Below are 21,145 nucleotides of genomic sequence, written 5' to 3'. Positions count from 1 at the left end.
ATGGCTTTCGACATGCTTGTAGCACTTCTCTTGATTGTCTCTTTTCTGTTTCTTGGCCATTGGTATAGAAACAGAAACTCCACTGTCGGGAATTGGCCTGTCGTAGGGATGTTGCCTGCACTGGCTTCCAATGCCGATCGAATGCTTGATTTCTTCACTGATATGCTTAAGTCCAACGGTGGCACTTTCAAGATCCAGGGACCCTGGTTTGCAAGCTCCGACTTCCTTCTCACTGCCCACCCCATGAACATCAACCACATTTTCTGCAAAAACCATGGAAACTACGAGAAAGGCCCGGAGCTCAGGCAAATCCTCGAGACCTATGAAGGAATAATCACTTCAGATTCAGATATGTGGAAGAGGCAAAAGAAGGCATTGCTTTCATTCTTCAAGTACAACAAGAAATCTGCAGCGTACATGGACCGAATTCTTCTGCAGGTGCTCCAGGGAAGTCTCATCCCGGTCCTCGAGCATTTTCAGACACTTGGAACTGAAGTAGACCTCGAAGATGTGCTTGGTCTGTTCAACTATGACTACATGTGCTTGTTGGGATTCGGGGTCAACCCCAAAACTCTATCCGCCGAATTGCCTGTTGTCGAAATCACAGAGGCATTGGGACACAGAGATGACGCTTTGGTTCATACGAAGACTGTGCCTCCAATGATATGGAAATTGCAGAAATGGCTTCAAATTGGAAAGGAAAAAAAGCTGAGGAGAGGGTTGGAGATGGTGGATGATTTTGCCCCACACACACATTTCATCAAGACGAGATGAGATAAGAAGATCCAAGGCCTTGGATGATGATCAATTCGACGCCTTGACAGCTTTCATGGTGGAAGAAGAAGGATCAGATATGAGTGAGATGGGAAAATAAGACAAGTTCCTAAGAGACCTTGTATACGATTTCTTAACAGAAAGGACTCTACAACTACTGGCCTCACATGTTTTCTGTGGCTCATTGCAACTCATCCGTGGGTTGAAACCAAGATTTTGGAAGAGATTAAAGCCAATTGTCCATAAAACAATGATGGGAAGATGGTGTATTTCACTGCGGAAGAGCTGAACAAGTTTGTTTACCTGCGTGCTGCATTCTGCGAGACACTGAGACTGTTTCCACCAGTACCAGTGGACTTCAGATCTTCGATCGGACCAGACGTTCTTCCGAGCGGGGATCACATCGGTCCCAACACAAGGGTATTGATCTCATTCTACTCAATGGGAAGAAGTGAAGAAATATGGGGTGAGGACTGCATGGAATTCAAACCAGAAAGGTGGATTTCAGAGATGGGAGAGTTCGTCCACAAACCTGGATCCTTGTATCTGCCATTTGGGGTTGGACAGAGAGCTTGTTTGGGCAAAGAATTGAGTCTGAAAATGATGAACACGGTGGCCATCAATGTTCTTAGGCATTTCGAGGTTAAGGTTGTGGAGAAGCAAAAGATTACAAAGACCAACAAAGTGCTTGCACTTACCACTCAACATGGTTTGAAGGTCAGAATCAAGAAAAGACTCCGAAATTAAGATAAACAGTAACCAATCTTCCAACGGAATTGGAATCCGAATCTGAAAGGTTCGTGGTTTCAATTATACGATTATGTTTCAATAAAAGCAAAGTAAACAGTTGTAATTTCCCCATTCATATGTCTTCGCAGTCGCTGTTATGTTTGTCTTTTCGAAAGCATATATTCTTCAAATTTTTAAATAAACTCTTAAATTCGAGAAAGTCTACATACTCTGACGGTTAAAGAAAAATAAGGCGAGTCCATCACTATTTAGCACGACCACAGATACTAGAGAATGACTAATTTTCGGTGGCGGTTAAAATTAGGTGAAAAAAATTATTAACTCTGACGAAGAAGATGAATTAAAAAATATTCTCACCATAATGATGTAATTGGGTCCGTCGAACAAACAAATGTACTTATGGGTTTGATTTTCTTCCTGTACCGAACAAAAGATTTTCTTTTAAACAAATATTTTTACAATTTAATTGTTGTATAAAATTCATTAAAGTAATATTTATTAATAAAAAATATAATTAGTCGATTTAATTTAACGAAAGGACTCATTAGAGTAATATTTGTTGAAATTTCGCATACCATTAATATATGTGTGTATCAATAGTTTGTTCAAATATCTTTATCAAAACTAAAATTATAAATAATCATTTGATTTAGTGGATGAGGTATAAGATTTTTGAGTAAGATCAAAAATTTAAATTTTAACATAATGAATGAAGAAAATTAGGTTAAAAACATCTCATAATAAATCTTTACAATATTCGATTTGAATTAATTAATAAAAAAATAATTAATCAATAAATTAAAAATTAATGGCAATACAAAAAATCAAAAATGAAATTAGTAATGTGATCGCATGTTATTTAAACCTGTGACTTTGACTATTGAATAAAAAATGAATTAGGTTGTCAGGTTGATTGGATTAATTAATTTCATACATATTTAAAAATTAGTGCAAAATCGATTCAACCTTTATTCATCACTCTTTTAGTTGTTTATACTTTTTATTATTTTATTTTAGGTTAAACTACAAGAATTATCATTTACTTTTTATATTTGTACACTTTTACTCACCAAATTAAAAAAAACTTAACTTTTGATCATTTACGTTCTCGTTTTATTAAATTTTGGTCACTGAGACGTTAAATGCTGTTAGTTAGATGATGTGGCATGTTAGTATCAGAGTTTAATTTTTGTTTTAACCCATGAACTTTAGATGAAATTTTAACTAAGGGTCTTTTGTAAACCTAAAATAGTTTAGGGATAAATTTTGAGTTTTCCCTTTTTTATTAATATGCTTTTCTTCTTGCCGAAGCCCTGGCTCTCCCTCCCCCCCAACTTGCACCGCACACCCCCGTCTTGCTTTTTTATACCTCAAGCTGGTCACCAACGTTGACGACGACGGATTGTTTTATTCGAAGTGTTACAAGGTTAGTTAAAAACTCTTGCCATTGATAATGTATGCTTACGATTTTTTCAATTATTCTCAACCATTCACCCGTGACTAAATTCAACCACCAGGCAGAGATGGATGGGTAGATATGAAGCTCATCTCTCGGACAACAGTTGCAAGAAGGAAGGGCAAACCAAGAATGGGGAGCAAGGTTTGTTTAGAGTCAAACCATAGACATTTATTGTAACCAATTGGATGTATTCGTTCTTTTGACTGCAATTGTTGGTCCATCTATCTTAATGACCTTACTCGTGTCATTAATTCCTCCTTGTCATGCTCGTACTTCTCGTTGAAGCTTTTTGAATCAACTCGTGCAATTTCGATTTATCTTGGTAAGCATTTTCTTGATCGTGGATGCTTATCGTCGCCGGTTTAAGGAGGGGGTGTGCGGCGCAAGGGGAAGCTATGGTTTCGGCTAGAAGAAAAGCACCTAAACTTATCGTGCTTGATCATTAACTTATTAATAAAGTAAGCACCTAATTGAAAGAAGCTAAACTATTAGGCTGAACTATTATCTAATTTAATAAACTAGGCACCTAATTAAAAGAGACTAAACTTATCAGGTTTAATTAGGACATTTAAGGCTCAAATACAAACATTAGGACTATCTGCAAGCCTTTGTACAATTAATAGATTTCTGTTAGTGTATAACAGGTAAATGCATTAAAGGTATTGCTAACTTTATACTAATAAACTATACATTCAAGTTACCGAACATGTGTATTCATATGACTTTCTAGTATTTGAACTTTGATTCATACAATGATTTCTATAAACAATTTTACTCTATTTATGCACTTATTTTATTTGATATGTATGTCTTTAAAGTATTGGACATTACCGATACAATATAGGTGGTTAAGTAACGCGATGCATATATATAATCATTAGTACTTGCTTATTTGAGTTTCAATAATAAATGTATTAAAATAACATTTCCAATACAATAAGTACAAAATATAAAAAAAGACACGAGTTGTTGGAAGCAATATAAAAGTAATGCGTCAACAATTGTATTAGTTTAGAAACAATATAATAAGGCATAGGTTGTTGGATTTGTAAGGACTTTAATGCGAAATTTGCATGTGATTTCTTAATAGTAATTAATAATCAATTTCATAAACCGAGGGAATCTTCCTTAGCCCTTAGAAAACAAATTGTTTCATGGAGACCCCTTCGCCTTTTCTATAAAAGGAGTAGTTTCGATAAGCCATGGAACATCAGAACCAAAACAAACAAACTAGAAACTTGTTTGAGAAAAACAGATCAAACAATTATGGCAGTCGACATTCTTGTAGCAGTTATCTCGACTGTTTCTTTTCTGTTTCTTGGTCATTGGTATAGAAACAGAAACTCCACTGTCAGGATTTGGCCTGTTGTAGGGATGTTGCCTGCACTGGCTTCCAATGCCGATCGAATGCTTGATTTCTTCACTGATATGCTTAAGTCCAACGGTGGCACTTTCAAGATCCACGGACCCTGGTTTGCAAGCTCCGACTTCCTTCTCACTGCCCATCCCATGAACATCAACCACGTTTTCTGCAAAAACCATGAAAACTACGTGAAAGGCCCTGAGCTGAAGCAAATCCTGGAGCCCTATGAAGGAATAATCACTTCAGATTCAGATGTGTGGAAGAGGCAAAAGAAGGTCTTTCTGTCATTCTTCAAGTACAACAAGAAATCTGCAGCGTACATGGACCGAATTCTCCAGCAAGTGCTCGAGGGAAGTCTCATCCCGGTCCTCGACCATTTTCAGACACTTGGAACTGAAGTAGACCTCCAAGATGTGCTTGGTCGGTTCAACTACGACTACATGTGCTTGTTGGGATCAGGGTTCAACCCCAAGACTCTATCTGCCGAATTGCCGGTTGTTGAAATCACAGAGGCATTGGGGCACATAGATGACGCTTTGGTTCATAGGAAGACTGTGCCTCCAATGATATGGAAATTGCAGAAATGGCTTCAAATTGGAAAGGAGAAAAAGCTGACTAGAGGGTTGAAGCTGGTGGATGATTTTGCCTACACATACATTTCATCAAGACGAGATGAGATGAGAAGATCCAAGGCCATGGCTGATGATCAGTTCGACGCCTTGACAGCTTTTATGGTGGAAGAAGAAGCGTCAGATATGAGTGATCTGGGAAAATCAGACAAGTTCCTAAGAGACGTTGTATACGATTTCTTAACGGTAGGAAAGGACTCTACAACTATTGGCCTCACATGTTTTCTCTGGCTCGTTGCAACGCATCCGTGGGTTGAAACCAAGATTTTGGAAGAGATTAAAGCCAATTGTTCAGAAAGCAATGATGGGAAGATGGTGTATTTCACTGCAGAAGAGTTGAACAAGTTTGCTTACCTGCGTGCTGCATTCTGCGAGACACTAAGACTGTATCCACCAGTACCAGTGGACTTCAGATCTTCGATCGAACCAGACGTTCTTCCCAGTGGGGATCGTATCGGTCCCAACACAAGGGTATTGATCTCATTGTACTCAATGGGAAGAAGTGAAGAAATATGGGGTGAGGATTGCATGGAATTCAAACCAGAAAGGTGGATTTCAGAGGTGGGAGAGTTTGTCCACAAACCAGCATCCTTGTATTTGCCATTTGGGGTTGGACAGAGGGCTTGTTTAGGCAAGGATTTGAGTCTGAAAATGATGAACACAGTGGCCATCAATGTTCTTCGGAATTTCGAGGTTAAGGTTGTGGAGAACCAAAAGGTTGCAATGAGCAACAAAGTCCTTGCACTTACCACTCAACATGGTTTGAAGGTTAGATTCAACAAAAGACTCTGAAGTTAAAGATAAACAGTCCTCAATAATTAATAATATGGTGAATGATGAGATTATTGTTAGCTAGGCAAGTTTCAACTCGTGTTTTTCGTGTCAAGAATGTCATATTTTATGTGTTTCTAGTTCTGAATCCTTGTGTAGCCTGATAGATTTGTTTCGAATTGAACCTTTAATTTATCTATTTATGGAATTGAATTTTGATTTTAACTTCAATTAAGTTAGTAAGCCATTAAATTTTAACGAGGCTATGGCGACGACATGAACAAAATGACGTCGTTTTGGTGACAATGCCTACAAAGATATCATTCTAGGCATTGAATTATAAGTGTGTATCAATTTTGACACTAAACTTTTAAGCATGTCCATTTATGGCACCGCACGTTTTCAACCATTACCAAAAGCTAATCATCGGTCGTCTTTCACAACAAGATTAATATCAAAATGTTCGCATTTCATTTCTCTTTCTTCTCCTATGATTGGTTTTCACTTAAATCCACTCAAAAACATTGAAATTTTATTTAAAAGTCTGATGTGCATGATCTTTTTTATAACCGTCCGATGAGACTCATTGTTAGATATGTTGTTCGTCTTTTCGAAATAATGTTTCTCATCGTTCGAATTTTCGAACAAATGTCTCAAGTCTCTCAAATCTAAGTAAGTCTCCAAATCCCTAAAAATGATATTTTTTTATTTAATTTCGTTGATTGTGAGTGAATTTCGTGAAAAATAATCCTAGAAGAAGAAAAATGAGTGAAAAGTGAACATTTTCATATTAATCTCATCGTGAAAGACGACTGGTGGTGACATACAATGATGGGCTGCGAAAGTTGCTAAAAAAGTACAGTGTCAACAATGAAACTGATTAAAAGTTTAGTGACAAATTTGATACACCCCTAAAATTTAATACCTAAAACGACGTAGTTTTAGGCATCATTAGTCGTCACCAAAATGACGCTTTTTGTCAACATCATCATATTGTTTAGGTTATTCAGTAACATAATTAAAGTTAAAATCAAAATTTAATGTTATAATTGATGAAATTGAAAATCCAATACTCTAAATGATATACCACCTAAAGTCCAATGATAATGGATGTAGTTTACCATATCTTTTATTCACTCAAATTTATAATTGCGTTGGCTTTTAAAAACAAGGCAAGTTGCTGATGACGTTTGTGTAAAGATTACAAGCCTTGCAATTAAATTTGTTTACAATAATATTTTTGTTTAACAATGAAAATAATACAAAATTAAGAATCAGTGTTCTTTTATCTAATATTATGTCAATTTTTAAGTATTTCTATTTTTACCCCTCATTAAATTATGAATACAACTTATGGTATATAATTTCATAACACTTTAATACTTATGACACGCGTAATATAATTGGTAACTTAATTTTATGTCATACTTTTTGTGTCACTTAATTGGTAGTTTCACCTAACTCATTTTTGGGATAAAACTCATATTTGTTCCGTCTCAACATAAATACATATAGAAAATTTTATTTTTGGCAGATAAAATAGGAATCTAATTGAAAAAATATAGAGATATTATTACAATTATCACTAAATATATAATAAATAATTAAATATTTATCTCGGGTTTGATTGAAGAGTTTTCACCCTAAAATCGAACTTGATATGACCAAACCTTATACTTAAAAAAAACTTGACCCAAATCCAAAATTTTAAAAAAAATACGATTCCATAAAACTAGATCATAATCCGTCGAATTTAAATCATGTGATCATTTCTAATTATAATATCTATTTTATTATAGTTTAAAAAATTTCATAATCATTTTATAACTTTAACAAATGATCCTTTAAATATAATCGTTTGATTTGAATCTATCAAGCGATCTCAATGATAAAATAAAACATTGTTATCTTTAGAGGTGTTGACTCCAAACAATTAGGTTTGTTGAATATGTATTATCAATAGATTAAGAAAATTCTAAATAAATATTATCTTATAATCACCCTAATTCAAATAATTAGGTTTGTTAAATATGTATTGTCAATAGATTAAAAAATTCCAAATAAACATTATCTTATAATCACCATAAATTATTAAGAAAAAATATATAATCTTTTATTTTTCAACTCGCATTTGGATATGCAAACTAGTTGTATTCTTTAAACTATTATTACGTAGTTAACTAAATTATACTACACGCATTGATTATCCCAGACGTAGACGCATTAAAATTAAGACCTGCACTCTATCCCTTTCTTTTCTTTGCTTGTCAAGGACATTATTCCATAGCTGGCTTTTAAATTAAATTTGATTAGTAATTTTGGGATAAAGTAACTTTCAGCCTCTGAATTCGAGATTTGTTAAATTTGGTCCATTATCTTTTTTATTCACATTAGTCATTACACTTGAATTTTAGTCATTTTGATGAATGCAAAGAAAAATAACTATTAAGTTCAAGGGGTAATATGGACAAAAAAAATTCAATGACTACATTGAGAAAATGTCAAATTTGGAAATTAAAAGATTTGAGGTCATCCTTCCTATATAAAATAAAATATTTTAAATTCCCGTATTCCTAAATAACTATATTATTTACGGAAATATTTAAATCCACTCGAACTTACAATCTTCGAAAACATGTAATAGTATCGTTATCAACTGGCATAAATACACTTTTATTTTATCTGGTATGCTCAATTTTCAAATTTAGTCCATATACTTTAATTTTATATAATTTAGACTCTTTAGTTTTATAATATCATTTGTTAATCTAAATATTTAACTATTCTAATTAAAATGTTGCCTGGATTTTTCTTTAAAACATCCGTTCCAACATAGAGGAATAATCCACGTCAGTATGATGAGTTAGAAAATGTATATTTAAGGGGGAAATCAACTTTTGATGTTAGTTATTGGACTAATTAATAAAATTATAAAAATAATTGGACCATATTATGTTAAATTAAAGTATACAATGACTTAATTCCAAAGTTGATATCAGAACTAAAAATTTGGCTCTTTTTTTCCTAAAGAGTTAATTACATTATACATCCCCAAATTATAATTCTCATTTTAAATTGATCCTCAAACTTTTCAATATTTTAAATTGATTCCCAAACTATGACTCTCATTATATTTTGGTCCACAAACTTTTGAATGCTCCAATTTCATCTAAACTTTTGAATTATTTTTGGAATTATTATTGGAATGTTGAAAATTTTGGGGATCAATTTAGATTGAGACATAGTTTGGGATGTAATTAAAATATTTAAAAGATTAGAGATCAATTTAAAATGAGTCATAGTTTGAGGATGTGTAATGCAATTAACTCTATCTTAATTGGAAAGTTAATTTAAACCTCAAATTAAATAATATTAGGATTAGGATTAGGATTAGGATTAGTCTAATAAATACGAAAATGAGGGCATAACTGTAAATTTGCTTCTTCCTCTTATACGTCCCATGTTTCAAGCGTACCAGTCTCTGCCAGTATTGAATTGAATGCTTCTTTATTTCATCTTTCTCCTCTGATTCGGTTTCCATGATTGGTTCATGTTCCAACGGTTTTCTTATATATATTATATATAATTAAACAAGGGAATGTTCGAGATTCGTGTAGTGGAAATTTGATATCAATTTCTTTGTTTCATCGCCATTGGGTGCCGATCGAAGATTTGATATCCATTCAGGTAAGTCAATATACTATATTGGTACATTGTTATTTGTGGTGTGATTGAGATTGAGAGATGGAATTAGGTGGAGGAGCGAATGAGCAGCAGTAAGCGAAGAACAAGGGAGGAGAAGAAGAAGAAAGGGATTCTGCAATTAGGGAATTACGAGTTGGGGAGGACGCTCGGAGAAGGAAACTTCGCCAAAGTTAAATTGGCTAAGAACCTCCATTCGGCTCTCCCTTTTTCTGTTAAGATCCTTGATAAGTCCAATCTTATTCAACTCAACATCACCGATCAGGTCTTCTCTAATCTATTTTCAAATTTTCGATGTATATGTGGTCTCTTCTTCAATTGATTTTGATTTTCTTAATGGTTTTTTGCAGATAAAGAGAGAAATCTCCACCTTGAAGCTGCTCAAGCATCCCAATGTGATTCGTTTACATGAGGTATTCTTCGAACATTCGAAAATCAGAATTTAGTGTTTCTGCTTGTTTGCTTTGAAGATTAAAGTCCATTTGTTAATGGCGTTAATAGCAAATTCATCAATTAGACTTAATTTTGCTGCAGTTAAAGTAGAGGGACTAAACTTCATGTGTTTTAAGAGTAGAGGGACTAGATGAAAATTAGACCTTATTGACTAAGTTGTTGTCTATACCAATATGTTAAGAATGGTATTGATGCTAATAAAGATAAAATATTTGAATTTGAAAGATATGGCTGTCTTTCATTCTCTTTCTTTTTATGGACCAAATTTTCTATATCAAGTTTAGTATATACTTTATCTAAGAAGGAAAACGATGATCTTGTTACAGTTATCATTTGAAAGTTATAATCCAATTAATAACACTGTTACTGGACTTGGGTTAAATTTGAATATATGTTGTCAATTAGACTTTCTTTTGTTGAAACAGACAAGTAGAGGTATAAATTCCTGGAACTAAAAATATAGAACTGAATTTCAAAAGTCCAAAGAGTATAGGGACTGCATACATAATTATACCAGGAAAAGTGGTTCATAAGTTCTCACACCAGTTGACACCTCTCAGCACTAAATTTTTTGCATATATATATATATATCTTCAATTATTGTGCTCTATAAATCTGGTTTGGTGTTTTATTTATTAGAATGGGACCATTTCTGACTAATATTGGCCTGGCCTGGCTTGGTTCATCCACCCTTTGTGCGTCGGGGCCACAGCCGGGATTTAAATAGCAGTTTGCTATCGGAATCGCAACAGTTATATAAAGGTAATGGCATCGTCCGAAACTGTTATTACATGACCGTGATATCCACAATACGTAATGCGACCGCAACTGCAATTTAAATCCCTAGGCACAAGCCATTGAATCCCACATGTCACTGCTAGATTTCACGTGATAACCTAACTCAACTTGAGAAGTGTGGTATCTTCTCTGAGAAAAACTAAAGAACAAAAAAGGAAAACAACGAGAGAGACGAGATTGCATCGTAAAATACCTGCGAAAAGGACCGAATACTATTTTTTTTTTATAAAGATCGAATACTATATGTGTAGTGCAAATGGGGATGCTTCATGCTAGTTGTTCTGTTGCATAAATGGAGTAACTGTACTTGTTATTGAATTGTATAGTCTGATAACCAATACAAACTACTATTAGTTCTACTTGAGATTAGCAACTTTTGATAGATCATATATGAAGAATGCTAGCATGTGCATGCATGCTCATCTCCAGCTGAGTTGAAATCAGCTAATGACTCGTGCAATGCGTTTATTATCATGAACATATATGCAGGTGTTGGCAAGTAAAACCAAAATTTACATGGTCTTGGAATATGCAACCGGAGGGGAATTGTTCGAAAAAATTGTAAGAGACTTGAAGTTCTGGGATTTCTTCTGAAATACTTAATTACATTGATTAGCTGCTTCTTGTAATACAGACTTCCGAAGGGAAGCTTTCTGAAACTGAAGGGAAGCAAGTTCTTCCGGCAGTTAATCAATGGTGTTGGTTACTGCCATGACAAAGGTGTTTTCCACAGGGATCTCAAGGTCATTTCCGTGTCCTTCGAATATCTTTTTGATATGTTAATGTAAAAAACAAACATGTTATATGAATTTGATGAAGTTAATCTGCTAAAATCCGTTCTTTTTATGTTTCAGCTCGAAAATGTACTTATCGATGCAAATGGTAACATAAAGATATCTGATTTTGGCCTCAGCGCATTGCCTCAGCAGTCAGCATATTAGGGTATAGTGCTCTTCTAGACAAGAAAATCATGAAAATGAGAGTGCTTGTTCTACTTTTGAATTCGATTTGAAATATCAGGAGGATGGCTTACTGCATACAACATGTGGAAGTCCTAACTATGTTGCACCAGAGATTCTTGCTAACAGAGGATATAATGGTGCCGCCTCAGACATATGGTCATGCGGCGTCATCTTGTACGTAGTTCTCACAGGATATCTCCCTTTCGATGATAGAAATCTTGCAGTTCTCTATCAGAAGGTATTTGAGGACTATATTTGGTGGTTTCTCTTGTCCTTATGGACTCCAATGTCTAATCTTCTAGTGAGATTTCAGATTTTCAAAGGGGATACTCGGATTCCTAAACGGTTATCATCCGGTGCCTGGAACATGATAAGGAGGATTCTTGATCCGAATCCCATTACCAGGATAACGATGGCGGAAATAAAAAATGATGAATGGTTCAAGCAAGATTATACTCCTGCCGTACCTGATGATGAGGAAGAAGATACATACATTGATGATGAAGCCTTCTCAATGTCTGAAGAGGTATGAGCTTCCTAATAATGTGTTTAACGAGTTCTTCGCTTGGAAATTTTGAACGTAATTGATAGAAGCATTATTTTTATTTTTATGAAGGCGTATAATGGAAGTACGAGTCCTGATCACCTACTTTGATTAATGCTTTTCAGTTGATAGGCATGTCCTCCTTCCTTGACTTTTCTGGTTTCTTTGAGGAGGAGGTAAGTAGTGTAATCTGTATGCAGTATGGTCCCAGTTTTATCACTCCGATTCCCATCCTTTTTCCGAATAGCTTATCGTAAATTTATCCGTAGGATGTCTCTGAAAGGAAGATCAGATTCACATCCAATCATTCTGCTAAAGATTTGCTTGCAAGGATCCAAGACATTGTGACGGATATGGGATTTCGAGTCCAAACGAAAAACAGAAGGGTTAGTACATTGTGAAGTCTCGCTTAATGCTTTAGTGATACCGATACACACACACAGGCGCTCAATTGGTTGTAACATTCTGGTATGCTGCATAACAACAGAAACGTATAGTGCTAAACTTTGTGTATGTTCCTTTTATTTCAGTTAAAAGCAACACGAGAACACCGAGGCCACAAATGCGTCGGCAGCCTTTCAGTTGCAGCCTCGTCAGCTCTGACTTGAATTCTGCGTGCTTTCAGTCGTTTCTAACTAATCGAACTATCTTTAGTAAATAAATAAACATGTACATGTCACTGTCAGGTGTTTGAGATAAGTCCATCATTGTATGTGGTTGAACTAAGAAAATCGTACGGTGATTCCACGGTTTATAGACAGGTGCACCATTTTATTTCCCGTTTTCCTTCGCTCGAGAGCTCCGATTGTCTCGTCATACCGTTTGTTATTCCGGTTGTAATCGGAAAAAAAAACGATGTACTTGCAGTTATGTTCAAAGTTATCGAAAGACTTGGGCGTTCCTCGGTGTCAAGGCCAAGGCTTGTGTCCATAGAAGCCTGATGGACTGGTTGCTGGTTCGGCTTAGCTTGCTCAAGCAAACATATCTTGTAAATAATATAAACTTAGGCTATTTATTGTAAGTAATGTTTTTCATATTCTTTTTAATTAAAATAAAACTTAAGCACATGATATGTTGAGGAAGCAACACTCTAGGCATATACTTTTTTATGAAGCAATATTCGATTAGTTCGTATTATTAATTCAGTCAGAAATTTTATAATAAGTCTATATAATTTGTTGAGTAATTATTGATGGAATTTATACTAAATTAACTTGTGATACTAAGTCAACTAGAGATTATATATATATATATTCTCTTAAATTAAAAGCAAATGCCCTATTTTTATTCATTTATGAAGCAACATTTTAGAAGGGCTTTCAAGCAAGGTAAATATTTTACGGGGCCGAGACACAGATCGAATTTTTGTGACCTGAAAATTTCGAGTATCCATCATTTTTTGTACCTGAAAAATGTGGGTACTCGAATTTAAACATCCATAATGATTAGATCTTAAACTTTATAACTGTTAGATTAGTATTTAAATATAAATTAAACTAAAATAGAGATAATTAAACAAGATGTCCCCAGACTATGACCTATGTTATGAATTGATATTTAAACTTTAAAATATTCTTTATCAATCTCTAACCTATTATCTATTCTAAATTAATCCTTAAATTTTAAAACATTATATATAAATTCTCAAATTATTAATATCACTTCATTTTAATCTTTATGTTAATGTGAAATTAAATCTACTCTAAATAATTTAAATATTTTGTTGATGTATAAAGAGTAAAACATAGATCAAACCGATTAATTATTAATTCATTATGGTTGTTGTTACAACATTCATGATGATATAAATTCAAACAAACTTAATTATACGTAACTCTTCGATTTAAAGTTTTTTCTTTATTAATGATTACATTTAATATATATTTTAAAGATTTTTAATTATTTTATAATAAAAATTTAAATATCTTTACAGTTAAATAAATAATAGAGATCGAGTCAAAGTCGAATTTAAGTTTTAACTTTAGTTTTTTAATATATAAAGGAAAAGGGGAGTGAAAAGTAAGCGGCATCGAGTATCACGTCTCTTCTTATTAAACTAAAATTTATTAGTATTAAAAATTACTTAACCTAAGCATAAAAAGACGAAATATTAGTAGAAGTCGAGTATCAGCGTCATCGGAAAAATTCGCCGTCGCTGAGGCCGTTATCGCAGGTATTCCTCGATCGTTTGATCCCTGTGAATCGTCTTCGTTTTCTCAAAATTGTAAAGATGGAGAATTCGACGGCTGAGAAAGGGATCCCTGGACAAGAGCAGCAGGCCGCCGGAGTTGGGATTCTGCTTCAAATTATGATGCTCGTTCTCTCTTTCGTTGTCGGCCATGTTCTTCGCCGTCACAAATTCTATTATCTTCCTGAAGCTAGCGCTTCTTTGCTTATTGGTTAGTCAATTTTTTTAAACTCGTCTTTCAGATTTCATTAGGTCAGAAAAAAAGATATATAATTTTTTTTGCCAGGTTTGATTGTTGGTGGACTTGCTAACATCTCCGACACTGAAACAAGCATCAGGTCTTCCATTTATTTTCCTTTTGTTGTGGTTATCATTGTTATTATGTCTTTCTCAGTTTTCCATTTTGATAAAATTGGGAAAACCCTGATTTCATTTTTGGTATTTTATAACCTGGGCAGGGCGTGGTTCAATTTCCATGAGGAGTTTTTCTTCCTGTTTCTGCTGCCTCCAATCATCTTATATCCTTTGCATTTGTATAGATAATTGTTGGTTTGCTTCCTACTTTTTCCTTTTTCAACGTAGATGCTTCCCCTGATATCGAACTGTTTCCCCTTGACTTATCCTTTTCGCCACTCAGTCAGGGTTCAGCTTATCACCTGTAAGTATTATTAACTCCTATTACAGATAACATTATGTTTACAAGCTCTGTTATTGGTCTTTCCTGTAATTCTCATATCGTTTTCTCTTGTATTGGCAGAAGCCCTTTTTCTCAAACTTTGGAGCCATTGTCACATTTGCTATTCTAGGAACTTTTATAGCTTCAGTTGTTACGGGAGTTTTAGTGCGAGTATTTCTTCATTACAAAAATATCAGTTTTTTTCTGTTCAAGAGTTATCTTTTTCTCACTACTTGTTCACCCTCTTATGTTACAGCTATCTTGGTGGTCTGATGTACCTCATGTACAGACTTTCTTTTGTTGAATGCCTAATGTTTGGTGCTCTTATATCAGCAACCGACCCTGTTACTGTTCTTTCCATATTTCAGGTTTTTTTTTCTCCCATCTTCGCTATCTATTGTTGAAGGGCTAAGGCTAATCAAAATCATAAATATACTAATAGTTAGGGCATACATCTCCAAGACCAAATACTGCAAACAGTATAATCGTATTCCCTCAATTCTCCTGCTTTCCCATTCATTAGCTGCTTAATTTTTGTAAATATGCAAGTCAATTTTAACTATCTGTTGCAAGTGGTATTCAAAGAGTTTTTTCTGTTACTCTCTGCTACTGGTTCTTCCACTTAATTTAACAAAATGTCAAGCTGTAGGTATAGCGGTTGTGAAAAATCAAAGTTCTTTTCCCTCTTTTACCTTTTCAGGATTTATAACACTAGTGTTTAAGCCGTAAACATATGAACTACGTGATCAATGTGTGATGATCTTAACTGTAGGAACTTGGCACTGATATGAACCTTTATGCTTTGGTCTTCGGGGAATCTGTCTTAAATGATGCTGTAAGTTTTTGTAGCATTCTATCATTGGTCCATTCTTTCATGTTTTTAATATATTTTGCTGTGCATGCACATTACTTAATGGGTGAAATGGTTCTTTATGCAGATGGCAATATCTTTGTACAGGTAAATTGGGTACTGCATTTGTCCTTTGTGGTGAGAATGGTTAGTTTGGTTTTTAAATAAACTGTTTTTTCTATATGCAGAACAATGTCTATTGTAAGGAGTAATGATCCATCTGGGCAAAACATCTTTATGGTGATTGTTAGGTTTCTTGAGACTTTTGTTGGCTCTATGTCTGCAGGTCTGTCTTAACCTTTGGTCTTGCTGAGATTTCGTATATCTTTGTTATATTGAAACTTATATCTACATTAATGGATAAAGAAAAGAAAATTTTGCTAAGCTTCATCTTGCAAGTGAATACATGGTAAATTGCTGTCCTTTTGCCATCCTTATTGTTACTTTATTTTAGGCTTTTTACGTCCTAGTTACCAATGTATTGTTAATCATTTTAGATGTGGCCTAAATGAGCAGTGTTTTTCCTTTTTTATGGTAGCCTTTATATATACATGCTTAAAGTCCTAAAACAGGAAACTGACACTAAGCATGAGGTGTGTGGCTAAACAAGGCTTTTAGTGCTAGGACAGCTGCAAATAAACAATCCTTTCTCTCTTGTAGTAGTGTACAGCCAAATAAGAGAACAAAATAAAAAGCCAAGCTCCTTTGAGGTGTGTGGCTAAACAAGGCTTTTAATTCTAGGTCAAGTGCAAATAAACTTTTGGTTTATTTCTGCTTAGGTCCTTGAATTTAATCGAACAATCAGATTAAATCTCAAAGAAGTCTTAATTACTTCAATTGATTCAATCTAGTAATGTATTTTTTTAATTTTATTAGTGAAGACTGAAGAGACTAAAATGTGTTTGTATTGTTATATAATTTTTCATCCCAAGAAATACAACAAACAGTAATGTTGTTTTTCTTTTTGATTAACTAGAAATCTAGCAGAGTACAAACACACCTCAAGGGAAAAATGGAAGATTTTTTCTAAACCAAAAAAACGGGAAAAAAATGAAAGAAAAATGCTTTATCTCAATTTCCCAATGCAGTTATTTTCTGTTACCGATTGATCTTCTACCCATTCCATACTTTTATGCACTTTTAATCACAATAACTGAGATTCTTTCCATGGTGTGCAGGTGTTGGAGTTGGATTTACTTCTGCTCTTATATCCTTCCTTATCTGTCTTTTATATTTTTATAAAATGTTTTATACCATCAACTCGAAGTTGTTTTGTGCTTTGAAAACTTTAACTCCTAGAACCTCTTTAAGTATGCTGGATTAGATATTGACAAGTAAGTACTTGATGTCAACCTTTTGGTTCCTTTATGAAGTGTATTTTGATTCTGGAAATTCCTGACTGGTATATCTCATCATTACTGTTTTCAGTCTTCAAAACATGGAGTGCTGTCTTTTTGTTCTTTTTCCTTATTTCTCGTAAGTAGTCTACCCTTTATGATCTTTTTTCCCCACCTTTTTATTGTTAATGAACCCATTGGGCAGTTAATTATGAAAATATATCTTCTAGGTACATGCTTGCGGAAGGTCTCAGCCTTTCCGGTATTGTGTCAATATTGTTCACTGGAATGGTAAGTGAACTTACAGTGCTCTGATTGAGTAGTAGTAAATTAAAGGTTGATGCGACATGATGGACTTTTTTTTTCTTTTAGGTGATGAAGCACTACACATACTCAAATTTATCAGAAAATTCCCAACGTTTTGTATCCGACTTTTTTCACTTAATATCATCACTGGCTGAGACTTTCATGTAAGAAATTTACCCAAGGGAGTTATCTTTGTTGAATGGGAACTGATTTAACTTCTTGTCCGTGCCATGACTTTCCATTGTGAATCAAGATTATTTTGTACAATTTTGCAGATTTATATACATGGGTTTTGATATTGCCATGGAAAAGCACAGCTGGTCGCATGTGGGGTTTATCTTTTTCTCAATTGTATCCTGGCATTATTATTATTATTATTACTTTTTTTGTGAACCTAGATTTGGTGCTAAATTATGGTCTCATAGTTATTCCTTGACTTCCTCCATTATCATGTCAGTTATTTATTGCAGTTGCAAGGTAAATGAGCTATATATGATGATATCCTGGACCTTCAAAACAAAATAACTATTGATCATTCAATTTTTGAACTATTTGTTGTTGATGGATCTATATAGAATAATCAATGAGATTGTATATTTAAATCTTTAGGGCTGCCAATGTCTTTTCTTGCGCGTATCTGGTCAATTTGGTTCGTCCTTCACATAGGCAAATACCTTTACAGCACCAAAAAGCACTTTGCTACAGTGGTAAGAGAAATACTAGTTTCATCCTAGTTGGATATATACCTTTTCAGAAACTAAACTACTATCTTCTCGACTAGGACTTCGAGGGGCAATGGCTTTTGCTCTTGCTCTGCAATCTGTTCATGATCTTCAGGATGGACATGGTCAGATTATTTTCACTGCAACAACCGCCATAGTTGTTTTGACGGTATGTGAGAAAATCTCTACTCTAATTTGAGAATTATATGCTGAAAATTTATTTTGAATTTTAGCTTCTCTAGGTGATATATTTTGTTATTCATTCAGTGCTCATTGCTTAGACATGAAGGCAATATTAATTTGCTTGACTCTGCGATACCATTTCTATCTTTTGAAATTTTCGGCTTCTAGTGGTAAAGATAACTTGAAGCATTGGTTCTGTAGTTCTATATGGTCCCCGCCCCCAGGCCGCGGTAGCTTGGAGAAGAAATTGGCATTTAGTGTGGATAATGAAGTGTATAAGTTAATGTTGACACTAATTATGCTACCTTCACTATGCATCTAATACTAATATGGTAGTCGCATCTTATACTAGTATCATTATCAAGAGTTGTTGGCATAACTGGTTTGTATATTAGTGGTTTCCATTTGAATTAAATTTGGTTCTCAAATTCATTCTACTTCCAACATGCATTACTGATTCACTAGAAATTCAGTAACTTGCTTTTCATTATAATCTTTATCCTCTGGATTAGATAACCCACAAAAGACAGTTTTTTTTTATTAGCTATATGAGTGTTAAACTAACGTGAAACCTTGCATGTCCAATGGTATGTAGATAATTGCATCTTCTGCATCCGTACTTATTTCAAGAGTTGTAAAATAAATACATCATGATCTTAGTGTGGTTGTTGATGCTTATCTTTGTAGTAACATTTTTTTTAAATAAATGTGGCAGGTATTGCTAATTGGAGGTTCAACAGGTACAATGCTAGAAGCTCTGCAAGTTGTGGGGGATGGTCATGATGCCCACTTAGGAGAAGTAAGTTCCACAGAAACTATGCTATCTATATTAAATTAATATTTTACGATAAACTCTCCCCTGTTGTAGATGTTTTTACGTCTAGGAATGTGTGCGTGTCTGTTTCAGAATAGGGGGAGGCTCCACTGCATCTTCCTTACCTGATTGATCATTTCAGATTTTGTCTGAACTGCTAATCAACGAGAATCAAGTAAAAATGTTGAATTAGGAAACTGCTGCTGCCATCATGATGATGGCCGTGTTTTGTTGTGAATATTAAAAAGAAATTGATGAGCGTTTTTTAGTGGTTTTCGCATAAATAACAGAAAGCAATAATTTCTTGCAGGGCTTTGATGGTAATAATGGATATATTCCTACAGCTTGTGATGAAGATGGAACACCGGGGAACAAGATAAGGATGAAACTGAGAGAGTTCCACAAAAGGTTATATGTCGATATTTTTGCCTTTAATCATGATCAAGGATCTATCAATTAATCTTCTAATTTTTTATATTGAAAACCATTTTGTACCCTGCAGTGCGGCATCATTCTCTGAATTAGATAGGAATTACCTCACCCCATTCTTCACAAGCCAGAATGGAGATGATTATGATGAAAAGGGTAAAATTTGCTTTTTCCTTTCTTCCATTGACACTGTTAATCAGTTGTGTGCATTGTGGTCCATTTCTGTTAATGTCGGTCCTTTGAAATTTATCAGATGACCCGATGCCCAGTTCTAGAAGTGGGGGATTCCGAGGACAATAGCTAATCCTACAAGACAAGCAGATGATGACACATAAGCTGGTACATGGAACTAACTTTACAAAATACTTTACAATGGATTTCAATGCACTGCGTGTCCGGTTTGGGGGATGTACATATAATTAAAGATCGCCTCGTATCCGTCCTACATTATAGGGTAGTACTTTGTTATATAACGAAATTTTTGTTATGAAGATGGATCTATGGCATGCATTGTGTTGTATCGGTGCCATTATTTTCCGTGATGTCGGTGAGGGATTACGGTTATAACATGGTGTGATTGTTCCGGAGTTGGGGAGTTACGTAGGAGATAATAGATGTTAACAGTGATTCTCGTGTTGATGAAAAGATGGAAATTCATTGTGTGACTTGTAAACTAACTCGGTGTTCGAGATATGGTAGGAAGTGTTTTTCTTAGAAATAGAAACATATGATTTGATGATTTATTGTCTACTCTGTATCTGCATGTTATATATGCAACTTAACAGCTTTTCTCTTGAATTCTGTTATCAATCCTAATGGACGTGTTAAATTTCGAAAATTCAATACATAATCAACCAATTAGGTAACATATAATGGCTTCATAGCATAAGTTGTTTTATTGACATAAACATTACACAGCACAACATCCCTTCGTGGCCTTATACATCATGGTACACATCAAGATTAGAAATAACACTGGCAAGTGTCGCAGTTATACAACATTAGGACCTTGCTCTATTAACAATGCAACCAAAGTTTGTCGTTTTGTCAGCCGGACAGTCTTTCCACTCGCATTTCTTCGACTACGGTGAACCTGTGAGAATCAATTCCGGATGTAAACTTTTCCCTTACTTAATACCGTTTATATTTACACCACCTTTCTCAAAAACAGGAATTTAAATTTCTGAATGAATCATAAACTTATCTTGGAGGGTAAATCGCTCATCTACAAACACTTGCACAAATCATTGTTTATTTATTTGTGACTGTCGTTGTGTGCTAACGGTATAAAGTACTAGGAATTGTACTCCTAAGAGTCTTAGTAGCTGCCGAATTGTTTGGTGACACACCACACATTGAAGGAAACACCGACTAGCATTGGTCTATCAAAATTCTTGCCCTCTCTTTTCCGGAGATATTTCTCGTATTTTTGTGC

At 34.5% G+C, this 21,145-nt stretch overlaps 3 protein-coding genes and 1 pseudogene across 3 annotated transcripts; all 4 read left to right on the top strand.

Annotated features, from left to right (window-relative positions):
* LOC120214145 (cytochrome P450 86B1-like) lies at nt 1-774 on the top strand. The gene has a single exon (XM_039212114.1). It carries the CDS (start codon nt 1-3, stop codon nt 772-774), a length of 774 nt encoding a protein of 257 aa, XP_039068045.1.
* Nucleotides 775-4,249: 3,475 nt separating this feature from the next.
* On the top strand, nt 4,250-5,767 carry LOC120214135 (alkane hydroxylase MAH1-like). The gene has a single exon (XM_039212105.1). The coding sequence runs from the start codon at nt 4,250-4,252 to the stop codon at nt 5,765-5,767; it is 1,518 nt and encodes a 505-aa protein (XP_039068036.1).
* Nucleotides 5,768-9,286: 3,519 nt separating this feature from the next.
* LOC120214195 lies at nt 9,287-13,270 on the top strand (annotated as a pseudogene).
* Nucleotides 13,271-14,352: 1,082 nt separating this feature from the next.
* On the top strand, nt 14,353-20,492 carry LOC120214164 (sodium/hydrogen exchanger 6-like). The gene is made up of 22 exons (XM_039212133.1): nt 14,353-14,604; nt 14,680-14,731; nt 14,852-14,911; nt 15,027-15,051; nt 15,151-15,236; nt 15,326-15,437; nt 15,842-15,904; nt 16,008-16,027; nt 16,108-16,205; nt 17,098-17,126; nt 17,222-17,253; nt 17,348-17,395; nt 17,487-17,547; nt 17,629-17,726; nt 17,838-17,913; nt 18,020-18,039; nt 18,172-18,269; nt 18,344-18,453; nt 19,183-19,266; nt 19,592-19,689; nt 19,784-19,866; nt 19,964-20,492. The coding sequence occupies exons 1-22, from the start codon at nt 14,436-14,438 to the stop codon at nt 20,008-20,010; spliced, it is 1,569 nt and encodes a 522-aa protein (XP_039068064.1). The 5' UTR covers nt 14,353-14,435; the 3' UTR covers nt 20,011-20,492.
* Nucleotides 20,493-21,145: the final 653 nt, after the last annotated feature.

This window comes from Hibiscus syriacus, unplaced genomic scaffold, assembly GCF_006381635.1.
Source record: "Hibiscus syriacus cultivar Baekdansim isolate YM2019G1 unplaced genomic scaffold, ASM638163v2 tig00000757_pilon, whole genome shotgun sequence".
In the NCBI taxonomy this organism is placed as follows: Eukaryota; Viridiplantae; Streptophyta; class Magnoliopsida; order Malvales; family Malvaceae; genus Hibiscus; species Hibiscus syriacus.
The sequence above is the reverse complement of the archived record's forward strand: the minus strand, read 5'-3'. Positions and strand labels throughout refer to the sequence as shown.

Excerpts from the sequence above, each read along its gene's own strand:
- LOC120214145 (XM_039212114.1), top strand. The coding sequence starts at position 1 with ATGGCTTTCGACATGCTTGTAGCACTTCTCTTGATTGTCTCTTTTCTG.
- LOC120214164 (XM_039212133.1), top strand. The coding sequence starts at position 14,436 with ATGGAGAATTCGACGGCTGAGAAAGGGATCCCTGGACAAGAGCAGCAG. Across the intron at positions 15,237-15,325 it reads GTTGTTACGGGAGTTTTAGT|CTATCTTGGTGGTCTGATGT; the intron begins GCGAGTATTTCT and ends CTTATGTTACAG. Across the intron at positions 15,438-15,841 it reads CTGTTCTTTCCATATTTCAG|GAACTTGGCACTGATATGAA; the intron begins GTTTTTTTTTCT and ends TCTTAACTGTAG.
- LOC120214135 (XM_039212105.1), top strand. The coding sequence starts at position 4,250 with ATGGCAGTCGACATTCTTGTAGCAGTTATCTCGACTGTTTCTTTTCTG.